General features: G+C 40.0%; 1 protein-coding gene across 1 annotated transcript in view; it reads right to left on the bottom strand.

Moving 5' to 3' along the window:
- Window positions 1-21,080, bottom strand: part of LOC134222779 (uncharacterized) — a 203,783-nt gene that overhangs the window by 78,109 nt on the left and 104,594 nt on the right. The window contains exons 2-4 of the mRNA XM_062701935.1: window positions 6,288-6,538; window positions 5,849-6,223; window positions 5,644-5,790 (exon numbers count right to left, since the gene is read on the bottom strand). Of these exons, the coding sequence (XP_062557919.1) occupies window positions 5,644-5,790; window positions 5,849-6,223; window positions 6,288-6,538 (773 nt within the window). The remainder of the gene's footprint in view (window positions 1-5,643; window positions 5,791-5,848; window positions 6,224-6,287; window positions 6,539-21,080) is intronic.

The following is a 21,080-nucleotide window of genomic DNA, read 5'->3' as shown; positions in this document are numbered from 1 at the left end:
AAGGAATTAAAAAATAAAACTAAATCGAATTCCGAAGGCGTTCTCCTAAAGGGATTTCTGGATGTATTCCTCAAACAGCGTCCGTAGGTATTCCGATGGAAATTCATGAAGGAGTTTCCATGGGTATTTTCTAAAGAATTCTTAAAGGAATTTCTGAAGGAAAAAAGTTTTCAAATGAATTTCGAAAAAATTCCAAAATACTCCGTTAAGGAATTTCCGAACCAATCCCTAAAGTAATTTCCAAGGAATTTCCTTAAGGAACTTTTGAAGAAATTTTGGAAAGAAAATAAATATATTTTCAAATAAATTTTCAAGGGAATTCTTGGAGTAAGTTCTGAAGGAATTCATAGGGAAATTATAAATTAGTTCTCCGAATTCCTTTTTCGAATTTTCTGAGGAATATCTTGAGGAATTTCCAAACGAATTTCTGGATGTATATCAGAAGTACACAGTAAACTCAGATTACTGGGGTCGGTAAAATTTTACCGGGTTTTCAAACAGCTGAACGTTCGGTAATGAGCCCGGTAATTTTTTGGATTACCGAATACTCGGTAAACATAAATTAATTTGACCTGTCAAAAATTGCAGTTTGCTCAGTAACAAATTGACGACGTGTTCAGTAATTTCAACACCGTAAATGGCAGTTAAATAACAGGACGTCGGTAAAAATTTAACAATATCATCGGTAAAACGTTATTTGTATTACTGATCGATCGGTAAAGAGATGTTTTTTTTGGGATTTTAAAATTCAAAATAGAAAATAATATTACAAAAGGAAAATAGGAATTGCACAGAATATAATAAATAGTTGTTTAAATATAAGCGTCTTGGTGAAAACAACGCAATCATTAAATCACAATTTCATTTTCCTTTCACATCCACTACAGTTATAGTAAGCCGAATGGGAAATTGCGATCTTTTATTTCTGTGCAATATTTAAGAATTTTAGATCTGCTGTTTCTCACAAAATGCCGGAAAACATTACTTTATATGTATATTTATATTTGTTATTATGTTATTCCATCCTTCCACAATGTCCATAGATTATTTTATTCGAAATTCAATAAAAAAAACTAAAACTGTGTAACCTCAAGCAAAATCACATTTGAATAATAGCGTGTCCCATTGGAAAATGCAAATGGCGATTAGGTTTGCCATCGAGTTGCAGTTGTTAGCAGTTGTGTTCGGTAATTTTGGAAGCATATTTGACGAGGTGTTCGGTAAGACTATTATTTTACGGTCAGAGTCAGTATTTTTTTACCGTACAGCCGAACAAAAAATAATTGCCGAAAAAATCTGTAGTTTTATTTGCGATCCTCAGTACTTTTATTTCAAATAACTGAGTCATCGGTAGAAAATATCAATTTTGACATTTGGTTTACTGATATCTCAGTAAAATCAAAATTTACTGAGCTAGATCTGTAAAAATAATTACCGAACAACAAAACCCTGGTTAAGTGTGTACTTTCCACTGAATTTATGTGCTGTGATGCGGCAATATCCCAATGGAAGATGTTATGTAAACTTTTGCTGTGGAGATACAAGCTATAGCCACATAGGGTAAAACGTCCTATCGTTGAGGTATGCCCTAATGTTGCGGTAGTGTTAAAATAGTCCGTTCTGGATATAATACCATTGAAAACAATTGTGGGTACGCTAAAACTCTTCGGATTAACGACTAGAACAGCTTTTGTTTGACAATATTCCGTTCAAAATGATGAAAAATCAACTTTTTAGTTAAATAGAATCCTTTGAGCCTATTATTGCGATAGTGCTAAGGTCCTATTGTTGCGGTATCGCTCCCCATAAGAATTACATGCAATACCGCAACAATAGGACTGACCTTCAAAAAATATCGCAACGATAGGCAACTGCGTCCTATTATTGCGGTAGTTTGTTTTTATTGTGATAAAAACAAAACAACATAAGTATAGCACAATTGACGTAATATTTACGAAACTATAGTTAACGAGCATCCTATTCAACTACTACAATGTAAAAATCAACCAACAGGTAATTTTTGAAGAATTTTTGTAATCAATTCTGTTTTTTCACGGTGCTTAACCCCTCCATAATAGGTCGTTTTACCCTAGCTGTTAGCATGTTCACCCTATCAGTCTATCTGTAGCTAGCAATTGTACAAAAACCTAAAATACAATAAAAGCATGATAGGCCTTACTGCGTGATTTTTTTTTTCTCAGCTTAAAATCATTCACGCCGATTCACGCCGCCGCCGCCGCCGAACATTGCTTACGGCGTGACGCCGCCGACGCCGCCGGTGTAAAAATGGCCTTACGCCGCCGCCGTTCGCCGTTCACAAATACTTCGGCGCACAGGTCTACTTTAAAGTCGATTTCTTATTTTTCGGTCCCTTACTTAATACAATTGTTCTATTTCTTATTTGGTGAATCTTGATTTCGGCGCCCCCTAAAAGCTGGTGCCCTTGGCGGGGGCGAACCCGGCCAACCGCAAACTACGGCGCTCAGCAGAAGTAAATGGAAGAATTGCATACACGGTTAGAAAAAAGTACCTAATTTTAGGTACTTTTTTTCTCTTGCATCTCCCTTCCTCTTCCCTTTGTTGTCATAAAATGAAGAGCAAAACCACTCAACAAGGGCATTAAAGTGTGGGAGCCCAACGTTGAGTAATCTCATGTTTACAAAAGTTGAGTGAAATTTACCTGACTTTTGGTTAGTTTCTATTTAAAATTAAGTATATTTTGCGTAATATTAAGTGAATTTCACTTAATTCCAAGAAAAAATTACTTAATTTTGGGTTCCCACACTGAACCCCCGATTTGAATGAAAAGTACCTAATATTAGGTACTTTTTTCTAACCGTGTAGTCTGATAACTGTTATCCGTTGCACTGCGGTTTTGCGTGCGGTCAGCGATTTAGTACAATCCGGATTAAATTTAGCACACACTGAAAACTCATCCGCAATCCGGACCGAATACATTGTGCGCCGGCCTTTACACTTGCGTGTAACTTGCATGAAACTAGCTTCGCCAGAAGGTCTGCAACAAGCTATTCCTCAATTCCTGAGCTTTTTAGTACATAGTACTTTTAGAACTCACATCGCGTGCTTAGAGATGTCGTAAAATCTCAATTAATCGATTAGTAACTAATCGATTATTCTCGATTCTTGACGATTATTGAATCGATTCTTCGTTGGGAGGTAATCGATTCAAAATTAATCGATTATCACAACGATAAATCGATTAATCGAAGTACCGTGAGGCATCGAAATCCGTACACTTAAGCACCTTAGTATATGAAAAAGTCATTAGAAAATAGGAATCGAATCTAAATAAAACGTTCGTCATTGACACAGGCGCACGAAGGCTTCTACTTTTGAAGTGTTTCACATTTACTCATAAAAACTACGAAAAACATGATAAAATAATGAATTAACTCAACTACTCCTGACTCGAAATCCGTCCACCGTGGACGGATTTGGAATCAAAGGATCAAAATCCGTACAGCTATTTCTGAACTAAATATTTAAATTGAAACAGTCTGATTGACTAAAATACCACTGTAAATAGTTCGATACGCACCTTGAGAAGCGATCCCTTTGATTTGTATTCCGTTTATCTTTTGTAATAATTTGCAATTAGCAATTAAAACACAGTTACTTTTGGTGCAATTATGCTCTACCCGAAAACAAAATGGCGGCACAAACTCCGCGTCTGGTGGGTGGAGATTTGTTTTTGATTTTTGTTGTTTTAATTTCAAAGCCTTCTTTCCAATTCTATGCCCTAAAAGCTTACTATCAAGTATCTGAACAGGATAAGATTAATTATTCTCACAATAATTACCTTCAACCTCCTTTAATTTATTGATATCTCATGAGGTGGACGGATTTCGGTGCTGTACGGATTTCGATCCCGCACGGTAATCGACATCTTATAGCTGTCGTAAAATCCCAATTAATCGATTAGTAACTAATCGATTACTCCCGATTCTTGTCGATTATTGAATCAATTAATCGTTGGGAGGTAATCGATTCAAAATTAATCGATTATCGCAACGATTAATCGATTAATCAAAGTAATCGATTAATTTGCGACATCTCTACGCGTGCTGTGATATAGGAGATGTTAGTTGCATGATTTCGTTTATGATAATTCCAGTTGAAATTTGGCATGTAATTACCAATTTGGTTTGACTTGGAATAATAATAAAAAGAATCGCGGTAAATAAGAGTGTAGTTCTAAAATTGCGCTTGATGTATGTAATATAGGCTCCTCGTAGAAAGCTAGGTTCGACTTCTATTTGTTTTATGTTTTTTCGATTGACACCCCAGTTTGCGATTTTGCATCTCATAGATCGTATCGCTTTTTAAGGGAATCCAGAGAAAATTTCCTTCGTACCTAACACAATACCCTATCCCAAGATAATCGTGGAGATGCAGAGATATAGTCGGTCTCTAGTACCAACGACAGTTGGATTAACAATCCTTTCGTTCTTATATGACCGTAAGGTTCAGTTCTTGACTGAGAATAGATAAGCTTCCGAAACGGATACATTGAGAATGAACCCCCGTTCTCTGTAAAATTTTGTAGGTTTTTAACAACCACGGAGTAACAACTACGAATTGTACAGTCCATAAGGCTCATGCTCATTAGTTGACAGTTCGATCAGTTGTGAAAAGGTTTTTGGCTATTCAACTGGTATATTTGGAAACTGGTATCAATCATTAAAAAATATCTTTCAAAATTACATTGTTTTGTCCAGAAAAGAAATTCAAACTACAAGTGTCGTTACTCAAAATTACCAATACTGAACAACTTTTAGAAAGGAAACACTAGGTATTCAAAACATTTCTCCCTCGTGATGTTTCCAAACAACACAGAATTTCTAGATTTAACCGGGAGAATTCTCTGATTACCACCTGATTCTTCGCTGAGCTAAGAGAAAAATTTTAATGGTACCAACCAAGGATCAAGGTGTTGTTTCTTTCCTCCTATAAAAACCTAAACATTGTTTTGGCATCGTATACAAATTACGTGATGTCAAAAGGATGCGTACGTTTCATTCATGCGCTAGGATACAAATTTTAGTTTCACGTAATTTGTTTATTTTTTTTATAATATACTTATTTTCATTTGTACAGTTATTAAGAACCCTGCATTATAAATCATGCAATATATTTATCAGCAGTTGAAATCTTCAAAAGCCATAAATTGTAATCTCTTCCCAAGAATATCATCAAGATTAGCTTATCCTAGTATATCACGGCACTTAACAAACTAACCTAATATTAGCAAACATCCAACAAACTAAAATAATTACTTATGATACACCCTGTAAGATTTAATTGTTCTTTGACAAATGTACTTGATTTATCAGAAAAAAAAGTTCTTTTCATTATTTACCTGCTTACAAATTTTCACAATTTTTAAGATTTATCTTGTAAAGTTGACGAAACCATATTCGGTGGCATGTTTGAATAGCTTGTATTATAGTTTAATTATATAGCTTATGATTAAACACTTATTTTGTGTTTGGTTTTGAATTTCAAAAGCAGATAAGAACACAAAAATAAAGTTTTCTTCGATGGAAGCTTGTTCAGTTGCCAAAAAGGACTCTATTAAGGACTCTATCTTTTGAACCCTTGAAAACATTTTAGTCGTTAGAATCTATTCTTCTCACCGATGTCGTTCGGCTCATTCGCAGCCTTTGTCAGTTCAATCGTTTGTTCATCTTGTGGAACCTCGCGCCGGAAGACATACTTATAAATGAGGGGCATTATCAATCCTGCCAAAGGTGGAGCAACGAAGTACACCTGGAAATTTAACGTTTGAACTCATTGATCGTTACTCACAGTTGAAAGCGAATCTTACCCATAGGGCTTTGTAGCTTCCGTTCCACACTGCCGGAGGCAGGGTTCTGGCCGGGTTCATACTTGCCCCCGTGTAAGGTCCCCCAGCAATCGATATTCCGGTAATGATCAGCGCGAACTTAAGCGGATTGGCTTCTTCCATTTTTCGATTCCGAGGATCCCACAAACCACAGCACGTCCACACCAAGATACCAGTGATGAAAAACTCCAACCCGAATGTCTGCAGTAAGGCCATGTCGTCATGTGGGGCGGTGGTGCATGCTCCATTCCCGGTGTCTAATGCGTTGACGAAGTACTGCATTGGGGTGACGGCCATCAGAATGCCATAACCGCAAAGACCTCCCAGGAATTGCGCGATCAGGTAGAGGATCAACATCTGAGTGATTCGAAATCAAAATTAATAGAATAATTAAAGGAAACAATTCACATCTAAAGCTTACCGGGACATTCAACAGCCCATACACGAGCGCGGCGATCGACACGCTAGGGTTGATGTGCGCACCGGACACGTGTCCGAATATGATGATGACCATCATCACTGTGAGGCCGAACCCTAGACCACTGGACACGTTGTTGGGTTCATTTCCGAAGCCAGTTACAGTGCACATGCAGCCCAAGAACATTAGCAATGCGGTGCCGCAGAACTCCGCCAACACGATTGACACCACATCCCGCGTACTGTGGCCGGTACCTAGGGAAGAGTCATATAATGGAGAAAAACTTTATTCAATGCTAGAGTACTGAAACAACATTTGCACGTGAAATTGGTATCGTACTTCCAAGGTAATCTAAGATAGAATTAACACTCATGGCAAATATTTGTGAAATGTGATATACGTTTTGAAGCACAATAGAAGTTTTATCAATTTGTCAAAAAAAAATTATTGAAACCGATAGAGTAAAATGGGGCGTGAAGCTTTTCCCGATGTGTTTAAGTACCTTTCTACCTTTTCTAAAAATTCGATTATTGATGCCGTTTTCTATGATTGCAACTGAAAATAGTTATACATAGTATTATGATTTCCCGCTCATTCAGAACGAAGTTCTAACTGAGTTGCACCAATTAAATGTCAGTTTCCCGAACTGACATTCCTCTTTGTGTGATTACAGGGAGCATGGAAGTCTTAGAAAATGTATTTCTCTGTTAACCAATCTTTGACTGAACAAGATTGATTTACAGCATCTTTTCCCCTTTACACACTATCTCGAACAACGAAGGCAGATGGTAGATGTTTGTCTGAGTCTGCGCGTTTCGTACAGATGAAGCCATAAAAAGCTTTGCAGCTGAAATGAGCTTTGTTTTATCGCGCCGTCTATTCGTCAGATTATAAAAGTTTTTTAATGTGACACATAGTAGAGAAAGGCTTTTTTTTGGAAATTCAATCACAGACAAACAGACGTAACGCTGAAGAAATTTCCATCGACCATAGGTTCAACAGTCGTTTTGAATTTATGGGTGGTCACTGGTCACGTTGTACATGCTAACCTGAAACAACTCAGTCCCTGGGTTTTTTCCCGGATTTTTCTGTCGCAGAAAATGTAATTTTTCGTTGAATGCAGCAAATATAAGGTAAGAATGGTAAAATTTATCTTGGCGAAGCATAGTCGGCACAGCCGGCAAATGGTATACGTTGGGGGAAACTGTATTTTTAACATTTTTTAATACTCTAACAAAGTTCTGAAGCGAAAAGAGCTGAGTACCGGTTACTCAGATTTTTTCGCTTGTACCGTTACATAAGATATTTTAGTTACCAGATAAAGATTGTCGCTTCGGTTCCCTTTGTTCTGCTGTCCGAAACATGCAAAGCAAATAATTTTTAAAATTCAACGACGTGTAAAATTGCAGCTTATCTCATCAAACGATTTAACATTAAATACTCAATTAAATTTGACTGAACTTTACAAGCAAGCACAGTTTAAATTTATTTCGATTTGAAAGAATAGTGAGATTATTATTATTATTGTTACGTTTATTTGCATACTCCAAATATGTTCATGAAAATAAATTTAAAATCACAACATATTTTTTATCTGTGTGTGTGGTACCTAACTGTCAAATCGTATGTATTTTTCCTTCGTTGGCATTTAGATCTGCTATCCTCGCCAGCTAAAGATGTTCCGGACAGCGACGACAGCGACAATCTTTATCTGGTAACTAAACTAACGTACTACCTGGAACAGCACATACAACAGAACATGGAGGAATGATCAAAATTCGGATTCCTCACCTGCTAAACGGAAAGATAATTGAATCGTTTGTTTGAGAAACTGCATATGTAACATTTTTGGCCAAAATGAGATTTTTCTATATTATGAATCCTCTTCCAAAAATACGTATTCTGGCAAAAAATACAAAAAAAATGTTTTGTTCAGGAATATATGATTTTTTCTTCGTTTGTTTGAGAAACTATATATGTCCACGCACTTTAAAGAGCAATCATGGAGTACTGCTTACAGTTTTTGCACTTGAAGTGCACCAGGTTGTTGAGTTTTGCCAAAAACTATTGACCTGTATCGAAGAAATCGAAAGGTTTGGTGCCAATTTGTTCAAAAACAGTTTTTTGTTGTTTTCTCGAAATTGTGTAAAATGGATTTATGCTGTTTCTCAAACAAATGATTCAGTTGTGAGATGAAACTGATGAGAGATTTCTGGACCCAGAGCCGAAGTGAAAAATGCTTATTCGAAGTACATCCGGCCAACTCAGCCATTTTACCACCTCATTAAGCTATCCTAGTGGTAATCAACCACCTAAGGCAATAGCGGATCAATCACACTCATCCATATTCTCTTTTCTCAAGCATGTGCTTTTGTAGCCCACAGGAACGAATTGTATTTGTTTACCAGCCGATGATTGCTACAATGACTCAAATTGATAGCGTATGGCTGTTGCGTCTAAGTGTAGTAGCGCTCAACTTTGTCCCGCACACTCAAAGGACAGTATGTGTCGGATCGCCTTCAGGTTTCCAATGGTAGGCAGTGGTTATATTTGCATATTTCATAAATATTCTATCTATCTCAAATAAAAAAAGAAATTCAACACTCCTCCAGTGATTCCGACGGGAATCTTCCAAAGATTTCTTCGAGAATCCTTTAGTGGCTCAGACGGGAATGTTCCAAGAATTCCGAAGAGGAATCGTCAGAGATTTCAACGGGAATCCTCCAAGCATACCGAAGGGACTCTCCAGGAATTCTGAGGCAATCCATCAGAGTTTGCGACAGGGATTCCAAGCAGTCCGAAGGGAATATTCCTTTTTCTTCTTCTTCATTGGCATTAAATCCCCCACTGGGACATTTCCGCCTCACAGCTTAGTGTTTCTTAAGTACTCCCACAGTTATTAACTGCGAGGTTTCTCAGCCAAGTTACCATTTCTGCATTCGTATACCATGAGGCTAACATGATGATACTTTTATGCCCAGGGAAGTCGGGACAATTTCCAATCCGAAAATTGTCTAGACCGGCACCGGGAATCGAACCCAGCCACCCTCAGCATGGTCTTGCTTTGTAGCCGTGCATCTTACCGCACGGCTAAGGAGGGACCCTAAAGGGAATATTCCAGATATTCCAGATACCAAATACCAAACACCCGTCGAAGGATTAGGGACTCGAATTAATCCTCTAGGGATTCCGTAAAGAATCTTCCAGCGATTCCGAAGGGAATCTTCTAGGGATGTTGAAACATATCTTGAGGGATTCCGAAGCAAATCATCGAAGGATTCGAAGCAAATCGTCGAATGATTTCGAAGCAATTCGAGGGATTTCGAAGTAAATCGTCTAGGGAGTCCAAGCTGAATTTTTGTGGAATTATGAAGCAAACCGTCGATGTATTCCGAAACGAATCGTCAAATGATTCCAAAGCAATTCGTCGAGGGATTTCGAAGCAAATCGTCAGAGCGATTGCGTTCGTCGAGGGACTCTGAATCAAATATTTAAGGGATTCTAAAGCAAATCGTCGAAATATTCTGAAACAAATCGTTAAAGAATTCAGAAGAAAATCACCAAACGATCGACCTTTGACCTTTGATTGAACTGAACTTGAGTTGCGTGCTCTTGCCTACGCAATGCGGTCGGGTCTGAGCTTGACGACCGACTGGCAAATAGCTTACACAACCTCACTTGGTCAGTACCGTTGCTGATGAAGAATGTGTATAGCCGCCAGACATTCTAAATACTCACGCTCCTCTAATGTGGATGTGTACAATACACATGTGGAAGTATTGGCTTGAGAAATGGATTGCGAGTGATTTGACTATGCGTCCAATTTGAGAATCTCGAGCTCGTCCAGTAGCTGCTAGGTTACGAAGGCCGACGGAGGTCCTTCGTAGCTTAGTTGGTTAAAGCACCAGTCTAGCGTACTGTTGGGTCATGGGTTCGAGTCCCATCGAAGGGAAAGTGGTTACCTCCAATACATTTTCCAAATCAATATCTTCCACATAACGTAGGGTATCTGTTCCCATATTAATAACAGCCCGTATATTAATCCCAACCGTCGATAAACCAAATTAAAAATCAATTTATTTACAATTTCTCACATCGTATGTACACAATAATGGATGGAACACATTCTTGAATGTTTGGAATATTATTCAAGATTTTGTTTAAGTAATGTTTTAATTCACAAGAATCAAATTATTAAAAGATAAAATTATTAAGCACTTTTATTTTCATTTTCCTACCTCTGAACTGATGGTTTGATGCACTGCTCGATTGCTACTAGCAGATTCATCTGTTTTCACGCCGCTGTTTTCCACTCAATTTCAAGCTAAAACAATTCTATCTCTTCAAAATTCACTTCACAGCACATAAAGCACATCACATTTTCACTATGAATATAATTATATTTTAAAAACCAACGCGATTTCCTATAGTTTGATATAGGTTTATTTCGAACAACGCCTAAATTATCCTTGTCCGTATTCCAAACTGTTTACATGGCTTGCAGTACTCTCAAGGGTTGCCGACCTAGATTTTTATTTCAAAGCGCTTGAATGAACTTTCACTGTGAAATTCAACTCTTATGTTTGTAAAATAAATTATATCGAAAAGATAAATTATGACAAACACAAAATTGAACTGCTAAACTGGAAAACTGCAACAAGAACAGCAATTCTGTAATTATATTTCAACTCAAATACAGAACATTGAAGAATTCGGCATCACTGCAATCATGTCGTTACGTATACACACAAGTAATAGTGTGCGTATTTTATGCTGGAAGCAGTATTATTGATATAGGTACAGGCATAGGATTAACTGTTTTTGAATGTTATTGAAATAGGTTCATGGCGGTGATGATGTTTTTTAGCTAAATACTTCTATAATGTGATGAAAATTTCATTTTTGAAGTTACCAAATTGTTCTCAATTAAAAATTACATGAGCCGAGCATAATTATTCTCATGTTTCTTGATTATTGGGTGAGAAATCAATGCATTTCATATGCGCATTGGTTTATTGTTATTGATATAGGAACAGATACCCTACATATTCACATATGAGTTTTCATAACATTGTAAATTAACGTCCAAGCCGGGTGGTTTAATCCCCGGAAATAGGCAATTACCTTTGATTGAACCCACCAAACGATTCCGAAACAAATCTCCGAAGGACTCCGGAGAAATTCCGAAGCAAATTACCGAGAGATTCTGAAGCAAATCATCTATGAATTATGAAGGACATCCCCCACAGATTCCCAGAGGTATACACCCGATTCTTTTTTTACACGGGGGATGCGTTCCGTGTAAAAAAAGTTTTCAGTTCAAAATTTGAAAATCCGTGTAAAAAAAGTTTTATGAGTTCTCGACGAATCATGCAAAATGGAGCAACTTTGCAAAAATTTTGTATGGGATTTTTTCTACACGGCCGTGTAAAAAAAATCCGTGTAAAAACAGAATCGGGTGTACCTCAACGATACCAAAAGGAATCCAGTGTGAATTCTTCTGGATTCCGGTTGGAATACTTCGACGATTCTGAATGAGAATTTTTCTCGGATTCTGAAAGGAATTCCTCTCGGATTTTGATGAGAAACCTTTTCGGGTGCTGATAGTAATTGTGGAGATTATCATGCTGCTAGGCAATTGAAAGTCTTCTGGAAAGCTGTCACTCCAGTCCGTGATGGTTGACCACATAACACCTGGCGATGTACCACGATTGCTTCGATTGATTTTGCGGTAGCTTTCCATTGTTGTTCATATCAAGCTTACTTTGATGCTTTCAAATAAATTAAAAATTGCTTTTTCACAGGAAATTGCTGCCTCACAGGAATCTTTCTCAGACATGAGAAACAAGCTCATTTGTCTTCCACTCATTTCATTATGATAGGGTGAAAATGGAATACTCCTTTGTCTTCAAACTTTTTCAGTAATTTATTATGCTGTATGTGGAAAACTGAGAGTGCCAATTACCGAGGAATAACCCTCCTTGATTCAGCGTAAAACATTGTATCTCATATTCTGTTCAACAGATTGAGACCGCTCGAGGAGTACTTCGGCGAATACTAGACAGGTTTTCGTGAGGACTGATTAACGACGGATCAAATGTTTATCCTGAGACAAATCCTTGATAAATTCCTTCAGTTTCCGGCAAAACTGATACGGCTGATTCGTGTTACGTTCGACGAATCGAAATCAAGTTTAAGGGTTGCGGATGAAATTTCGATATCATTTGTAACCTTAGATGGATTTAAACAGGACGAGGCACTCTCAAATTTACTGTTCTATATAGCGCTCGAGGAAGCGTTCAGGCGAACTGGTGTGCAAAGAAGCGGTACCATTATCACAAGATCGCATATGGTCCTCGCTAGTCTTTGCGAACGATATCGGGATAAATCGTGGGAGGGAGACAGCGTGGATTGGACTCACGATCAATACCAGCAAAACGAAGTACACCCAGGTTTTTTTTTACACGGTTTGGTTTTGGTCGTTTAAGACCTTCAGCGTCAATGAAGTAATGAGTTAACCCCACCAAAAAATTCACAAAAAATCAAAGAAAATTCAGGGGGTATTTGAAAAGCTGTAAAAGTTCAGGTTAACCGGGAAATTAATGAATTCCAACCGCATAAAAAAAACCTGGGTGTACGTGGTCGCTGGTAATCAACGTGCTGGTGGTAGTGAAGAGGTGCTAGATGGTGAAAAATTTGATGGTGTAGAAGAGTTTGTGTACCGTAAGGACTGTATCGATAATATATAATAAGTTATCCACATTATCTTTTTCGAATAAAATTGGATTTATTTTAAAAATTTATTAAAAATTGCCTAGCACTAGCAATATATGTAAATTCTGTTTGTTTAGTTTAATGAAACAAAAATATACTGAATAAATATTGTACTATTCCAACATTCATCCACGCCTTTTTTCGGCTTAAAAAGCATCGTTTTATAAAATTGATTACTTTCTGGTCACTTCATTTAGATTTTCTTCCTTTTTTCGATAGATTAGCGAACGTGTAGTATTCACCAAGCTTGTTGACCATGAATTTTCACCTTTGCGGGATGGATAGCGAAACACTTAGTCAAATTATCTCGATGCTATTCTTACGAAGCCATGTGTCCAAAACTCGAATTTCAATATCACTTTCAATTTGCGATACATCGGAAACAACAAGTTTTCAACTTCCGCCATCGGGGATGACTATGTGTCTGGGGGGTGAGACTGGGTCATCGCTCTCATCGGCAATCTGGAGGTCGTATAGCAAAATCGATCCAAAAGGTCTCTTATATTTTTGTCTTCTTGCCCTCAGCATTGGCGTAAATAAGGGGGGGCCGAGGGGGGCCTGGCCCCCTCCAGATGTACTTGTGCCCCCCCTCAGCAAATTTTGAAAAGTAATTCCAACTTAGTCAGTTTTTATTTCATTTACATATTTCCTACATATTTCTTAATTTTGATTATGAATTCTATAAACATATTTTTTGTTGCGTTATCACATCTATGACCATTTGTTCAGCAAACCATCGAAATATTGAAGTTGGACCCCCGGGAACATTTTCTCGATTTTTAAGCTAAATCAATGCCGCTTCTAATTCAGTTGCTAGCTTAAAATAATAAATTTGTTCTGCATTTGTTTGACTAGTATCCTGGTCGCAGAAACATAAAAACATAATTGTGTTAAGATATAAATATTTCTGTTCAATTAAACTACCATCCGCTTCAAAAAAGACTGAAGCAACTACATCAAAATGAGCACATGTACACAAATCCGGTCAATGAAATTTCGAACGGTGCCTACTTCTGACGCATTTCGCGCCTACTAGTAAATAGTATTCGGATCTTACCGAATACTTTTTACTTTTATCACACCCTGTCCGATTTCAATTAAAAACTCATTAACACTTTGCATACTTTTTATTCAAAATTGATCTAGACATTTTTTTAAAGGAATATATTTGTTATGTTTACAATAACATTTTGAATCACCCACTCAACTAAATTAATTTGGCTTCCGAAAAGAGGGAGGATGAGATTAAATATCACTGTCAAAAGGTTTGTATAGTTTTGTTCACATTAAAAAATGCTTGAATATCAAAGGCCTTCATTCCATGCAATATCGTCAAAGCCTATCCGCACTCATATACTTACCTGGATCAAAGAAAAAACTGTGAAATGTACTTCTGCTCCAGATACTAAAAATAAAAGAATATTCGAACTTCATCCAATCAAACAATAACCGTGATTGTAACACCGTGAACGGACAGAGCGCGCGCAATCGAGCACTTTGGTAGGTTCTCGCTCGATAAGCTCACGAATGGCAACGGCTTAAAACGCGCCGCAGCTCCACCTGCAGGAAGCAGCAGAGTGCGAGAGACAGATCTCACCATCCAGAAGCTTCATTATCAGCCAGCAGTGCGCTAGGGTTGCTCCAAGCGCCATCGACCGTCACCGTCGTCAATAGACCGCCTCAAGTCGGTTCGTTAATCAGTTGGACCAGGAGTTCTTGCTGTCTTCGGACGGACAGTCAAACCTTGAAGGCAGTGCGGTCTCGTCGACGATAGAAGCAGGACGCGCTGAACTCTCCCGCTCCCAGAATTCCCATCAGTGATATTGTTGTTGAGAGCAGTCGCAGGTGATTTTCAAAGTTCCTCATTAAAGAAACTGATTTACTCTTAGAAGACTAAGTGCGATACCCGGAGGTGTGTTTCGATTATAAGTGCGTTCCGTTGGCTACCTTAGATTTGCTGTGCTCTTAGTCGACGTGATTCTGGAGAGTGCAGTGCAAATTTGTCTTTGCACATTGCACTTTCGTGATCCTGCACCTAAGGCGCCGATTCGATCAACTGCTTGGGGTTTCAATGTCTTCTCGGCGAATACAGAGCTGAGAATTAATGAGCTGTACATCGGGCCGATATCGAATGGTCAGTGGATTAATGAATGTCGGTTGGTGGTTGGGTTGGATGGGACTTGCCTATTTGTAGATTATCGGTCACCGCGGTGAATGTGCTGGTAGATAAATAATTCGTTAATGAAAAAACGCAACAGTACGACAACGGCAGGGGCAGTGACGGCAATGACCGACAGAATTCTTTTCTGTCGAACTCTGACCAACAGTGGATTTTGGCTTCTTTTGCGTTGAACGTGACGATTAAATATGCGCGACCTCAATGATCTACGTTGTCTATCAGAAGTTACTTTTTCACGCGGAACGATTTCATACATAATTTATAGAACTCATTAGTCTTTAGCGATAACACATCTGGAAAATGAACAGATATAATACTGGTACTGACGTTGGAATTCCTCTCTCATCTGTGTAAGTCCATGCAATGTTTGAATTTCCGAAGCATTTTAATTTCCAGCTCTGGTTGGTTTGGAAACTATTTCGACTATTTGGCTTAAATGATCTTCTTGCCGGTCACATGACATAAGATCACCAGGATGGTGGCCTTGACTCGTAATTCTTATTAACACTATGCTTGGTTTAGTAAGTCAGTATTCGCGAAATTAGAGTTCAGTTTTCGTTTGCTGATATCACAACTGTGCATTATAACGGATGCCCCTCGGGATGCAATTGCGACAAAAAGGATTTTAGTTGTTACAGATCTAATTCGTTTCAATCCAGTAGGGACGCAATAATTGAGGACCAAAATCAAGAAAATAAATGCAAGATGCAATCGGATCGCAGATTGTAAACCAAAACTGTGATTGTTGACTTGTATTATTGAGATTACAACGTCTGCTCTAGAATATTTACAATCCGACTGCATTGGCTAATTGTATTAATTAAATATTAACATTTTACTATCTCAATCAGTTCACTAAGCCACCGCCGTGTGACAGAACCACCTCTGGACGAGCACTAGCTTAGAGATTATCTGGCAAACCACCACGATCAGGTTGGCGGTTTGTCGTAATAACAATGGTGTTGTTTCCCCGGTATGACGTAGCGAAAATATTGTTTATTTTTGTTATCAAAACAGTAATTTATCAGACCGTTTCTTTTTCGACTTTATAAGAATGTGTGCGGTTTTATCACAATTTAATTGCGATTTAGGAATGTATAAGCTTAAGCAGTGTTTATCAGAATAATCGTTAGGTGTTTTAACTACAATAAAACCTCACCTCATTTTTTTAAATTATGCCTTGTTGATTTCAGTATTAATATTGAAGGAAAGCGCATTAAAAATCAAAGGTGGCTTATTTTTCGTTTCAAAGGAGTAGATCTCAAATATTGGTCGATGCGCGCTGTAAATCAGCATAGCATAGCAACAAGAATCTTTTCGGAATTCTCAGCAAATGATTCTTTAGAGTTTCCATAAGAAATTTGGACGCAAAATGTTTCAGAATTCCCACGGAAATTCTTCAAAACTTCATCGGGAAATTCTTTGCAATTTTCACAGAAATTTCTTTAAAATTACCTAGAGAAATTTATTGGAATTACTTTGGGAAATTCCCATGAATATGAGCATTTTTCGGAGTATCCTCGCGAAGTCCGGTATCCGGCGAAGACTTCATTTACTATTCAGGTACGATAAATAGTTTACAATTTCCGTAGGTGGTGGCAGAGCTACTGCGTACGGAATTCAGGGACCACGTTCATCCGTTTCTAGCCAAGGAGTTGGCCTAGGTGTCACAGGAAGGAATTTGACCGTATCGAAAAGTCCACAGATTCAGTTCAACGCTTTTTCAGTGGAGGCTGCACATCGTATCAGAACGTTGGTTTGGGTGGGACGTTCCTCAATCTGTAAGATTAGTGTCATCGTTTTCACAAGGATGAGTAAGAGTGTCAAATAATGGTTTGTACTATTTGAAAAAATATGATGAGCACAAGTTGTGAAAAATTAAGATGTTCAGAAGTCTTCTTTCGAAAAGTTCGAAAACTTCCTTTCAAGAGGCCTATGTTAGGGTGGCTCAAATTAGTATGGGAAAAACATTTTTCATTTATTTTGATGGGCCGCCCTCTTGCTCGGTTCTGTTTGATGCCCTGATGCTCTGGACAAAATTTCAGCCAAATCGGTCAACGTTTGGGCGGTGCTAAACTCGTTGAAGTTTATATGCAAAATGTATGCAAAACATCAAAAACAGTGAATTCAGTTGGACGAATTTACGATCAGAATCATGATACTCATCAGATCTTAAAGAATTTAATACAGAATGTTATGCAGAAAATCGCGAGAAGATTAGAGTTTGCTCGGCTATGTTCATAATTTCGTTTCTTTTACATTTGAAAAGAAATAAATTCACCCCTACACACTCCAGTAAAATGCTATATATCTTTGTCTAAAAACTCGAATCTTTTCGCGGTTTTCAACGTAATCTGTATTTAATTCTACAAGAACTGAAAAGTATCATGATTCTAGATTGTAAATTGTTTCAACTGCAAATCACTGTTTTGATGTTTTGCATACATTTTCCATATAAACTCCTACAAGTTTAGCACCGCCCAAACATTGACCGATTTGGCTGAAATTTTGTCCAGAGCATCAGACATCAAATAGAACCGAATAAGAGGGCGCCATCGAAAATTTGTAGAGATTTTTTTGAGGCACCTAGTCTCCTGCAAGATGGCCGGATGCCTCGTTATAAGAGTTCGGAAAGACCCTGTCAAGAGGTTCAAGCCTTTAAACTCGGAAGGTTATTTTCAAAGGCTCCTTTCAAGAGGCTCGAAGCTTCCTTTCAAGAGGATCAAGCCTCCTTTCAAGAGGCTCAGGCCTCCTTTCAAGAGGCTAGCGCCTCCTTTCAAGGCTCAGAGCCTCCTTTCAAGAGGCTCAGGAAGCCTCCCTTTCAAGAGAGCTCAAGCCTCCTTTCAACAGGCTCGAAGTCTCCTTTCCAAGAGGCTCAGGCCTCCTTTCAAGAGCTCCAGAGCCTCTTTCAAGAAGGCTCAGAAGCCTCCTTTCAAAGAGCTCAGAGCCTCCTTTCAAAGGCTCAGAGCCTCCTTTCAAGAGGCTCGAAGCCTCCTTTCAAGAGAGAGCTCAGGAAGCCTCCTTTCAAGAGGCTCAGGCCTCCTTTCAAGAGGCTCAGAGCCTCCTTTCAGAAGCTCAGAGCCTCCCTTTCAAGAGCTCAGAAGCCTCCTTTCAGAGCTCAGAGCCTCCTTTCAGAGCTCAGAAGCCTCCTTTCAAGAGCTCAGGCCTCCTTTCAAGAGCTCAAGCCTCCTTTCAAGAGGCTCAGGCCTCCCTTTCAAGGAAGGCTCAGAGCCTCCTTTCAAGAGGCTCAAGCCTCCTTTCAGAGGCTCAGAAGCCTCCTTTCAAAGCTCAAGCTCCTTTCAAGAGGCTCAAGCCTCCTTTCAAGAGGCTCAGAAGCCTCCTTTCAGAGCTCAGAAGCCTCCCTTTCAAGGCTCAAGCCTCCTTTCAGAGCTCAGAAGCCTCCTTTCAAGAGCTCAAGCCTCCTTTCAAGAGGCTCAGGCCTCCTTTCCAGAGAAGCCTCCTTTCAAGAAGCTCAAAGCCTCTCTTTCAAAGAGAGTCGGAAGCCTCCTTTCAAGAGAGGCTCAGGCCTCCTTTCAAGAGGCTCGGAAGCCTCCTTTCAAGAGCTCGAAGCCTCCTTTCAAGAGGCTCAGAGCCTCCTTTCAGAGAGGCTCAAGCCTCCTTTCAAGAGGCTCAGAAGCCTCCTTTCAAGAGCTCAGAAGCCTCCTTTCAAGAGGCTCAGAAGCCTCCTTTCAAAAGAAGCCAAAGGCCCAGCCTTCCTTTCAAGAGGCTCGAAGCCTCCTTTCAAGAGCTCAGCCTCCTTTCAAGAGCTCAGAGCCTCCTTTCAAGAGCTCAGAGCCTCCTTTCAAGAGCTCAGAAGCCTCCTCTCAAGAGCTCAAAGCCTCCTTTCAAGAGAGCTCAAGCCTCCTTTCAAGGGCTCAAGCCTCCTTTCAAAGAGCTCAAGGAAGCCTCCTTTCAAGAGCTCAGAGCCTCCTTTCAAGGCTCGGAAGCCTCCTTTCCAAGAAGCTCAAGCGCCTCCTTTCAAGAGGCTCAGAGCCTCCTTTCAAGAGCTCAGAAGCCTCCTTTCAAGAGCTCAGAGCCTCCTTTCAAGAGGCTCAGGAAGCCTCCTTCCAAAGAGCTCAGAAGCCTCCTTTCAAAGAGCTCGAAGCCTCCTTTCAAGAGGCTGAAGCCTCCTTTCAAGAGCTCAGAAGCCTCCTTTCAAGAGCTCGAGCCTCCTTTCAAGAGCTCAGAAGCCTCCTTTCAAGAGCTCAGAGCCTCCTTTCAAGGGCTCAGGCCTCCTTTCAAGAGGCTCAGAAGCCTCCTTTCAGAGGCTCAAGGCCTCCTTTCAGAGGCTCAGAAGCCTCCTGAAGGCTCGGAAGCCTCCTTTCAAGAGGCTCAGAGCCTCCTTTCAAGAGGCTCAAGAGCCTCCTTTCAAGAGCTGAAGCCTCCTTTCAAGAGCTCAGGCCTCCTTTCAAGAGAGCTCAGGAAGCCTCCTTTCAAGGCTCAGAGCCTCCTTTCAGAAGGCTCAGAGCCTCCTTTCAGAGAGCTCAGAAGCCTCCTTCCAAGAGGCTCCGAAGCTCTCCTTTCAAGAAAGGAAGCCTCCTTCAAGAGCTCAGAAGCCTCTTTCAAAAACTCAAAAAGCCTCCTTTCAAGAGGCTAAGCCTCCTTTCAAGAGCTCAGAGCCTCCTTTCAAGGCTAAGCCTCCTCAGGAGCCTCCCCTTTCAAGAGAGCTCGAAGCCTCCTTTCAAGAGGCTCAGGCCTCCTTTCAAAGGCTCAAGCCTCCTTTCAAAAAGAAGCTCAAGCCTCCTTTCAAGAGCTCAGAGCCTCCTTTCAAAGAGCTCGAAGCCTCCTTTCCAAGAGCCTCGCAGCCTCCTTTCAAGAGCTCAGGAAGCCTCCCCTTTCAAAGAAGCTCAGAAGCCTCCTTTCAAGAGGCCCAGAGCCTCTTTCAAGAGCTCAGAAGCCTCCTTTCAAAGAAGGCTCGGAAGCCTCCTTTCAAGAGCTCAGAAGCCTCCTTTCAAGAGGCTGAGCCTGCTCCAGAGAGCTCCAGGAAGCCTCCTTTCAAAGCAAGGCCTCCTTGAGGCTCAGAAGCCTCTTTCAAGACTCAGGAAGCACTCTTTCAAGGCTCAAGCCTCCTTTCAGAAACTCAGAGCCTCCTTTCAAGAGGCTCAGAGCCTCCTTTCAAGAAGCAGAGCCTCCTTTCAAGAGCTCGAAGCCTCCTTTCAAGAGCTCAGAGCCTCCTTTCAAGAGGCTCAGAGCCTCCTTTCAAAAGGCTCAGAAGCCTCCTTTCAGAAAGCTCAGAGCCTCCTTTCAAGAGCTCAGAGCCTCCTTTCAAAGATGAAGCCTCCTTTCAAGAAGCTCAAGCCTCCTTTCAAGAAGGCTCGGAAGCCTCCCTTTCAAGGCTCAGAAGCCTCCTTTCAAGAGAGCTCAGAGCCCTCCTTTCAAGAGGCTCAGCCTCCTTTCAAAGAGGCTCCAGGCCTCCCTTTCAAGAGGCTCAAGCCTCCTTTCAAGAGCTCAGAGCCTCCTTTCAAGAGGCTCGGAAGCCTCCTTTCAAGAGCTCAGGCCTCCTTTCAAAGGCTCAGAGCTCCCTTTCAAGAGCTCAAATCCTCCTTTCAAGAGGCTCAGAGCCTCCTTTCAAGGCTCAGGCCTCCTTTCAAGGGCTCAGGAAGCCTCCTTTCAAGAGCTCAGAGCCTCCTTTCAAGAGCTCAGGAAGCCTCCTTTCAAGAAAAGCTCCAGAGCCTCCTTTCAAGAGACTCAGGAAGCCTCCTTTCAAAGAGCTCAGAAGCCTCCTTTCAAGAGGCTCCAAGCCTCCTTTCAAGAAAAGCCTCAAGAGAGCCTCCTTTCAAGAGCTCAAAGCCTCCTTTCAAAGAGCTCCAAAGCCTCCCTTCAAGAGCTCAAAAAACTTCTAG

This window comes from Armigeres subalbatus, chromosome 3, assembly GCF_024139115.2.
Source record: "Armigeres subalbatus isolate Guangzhou_Male chromosome 3, GZ_Asu_2, whole genome shotgun sequence".
NCBI lineage: Eukaryota > Metazoa > Arthropoda > Insecta > Diptera > Culicidae > Armigeres > Armigeres subalbatus.
Note: the sequence above shows the minus strand (reverse complement) of the source record. Positions and strands in the feature narration are given on the sequence as shown.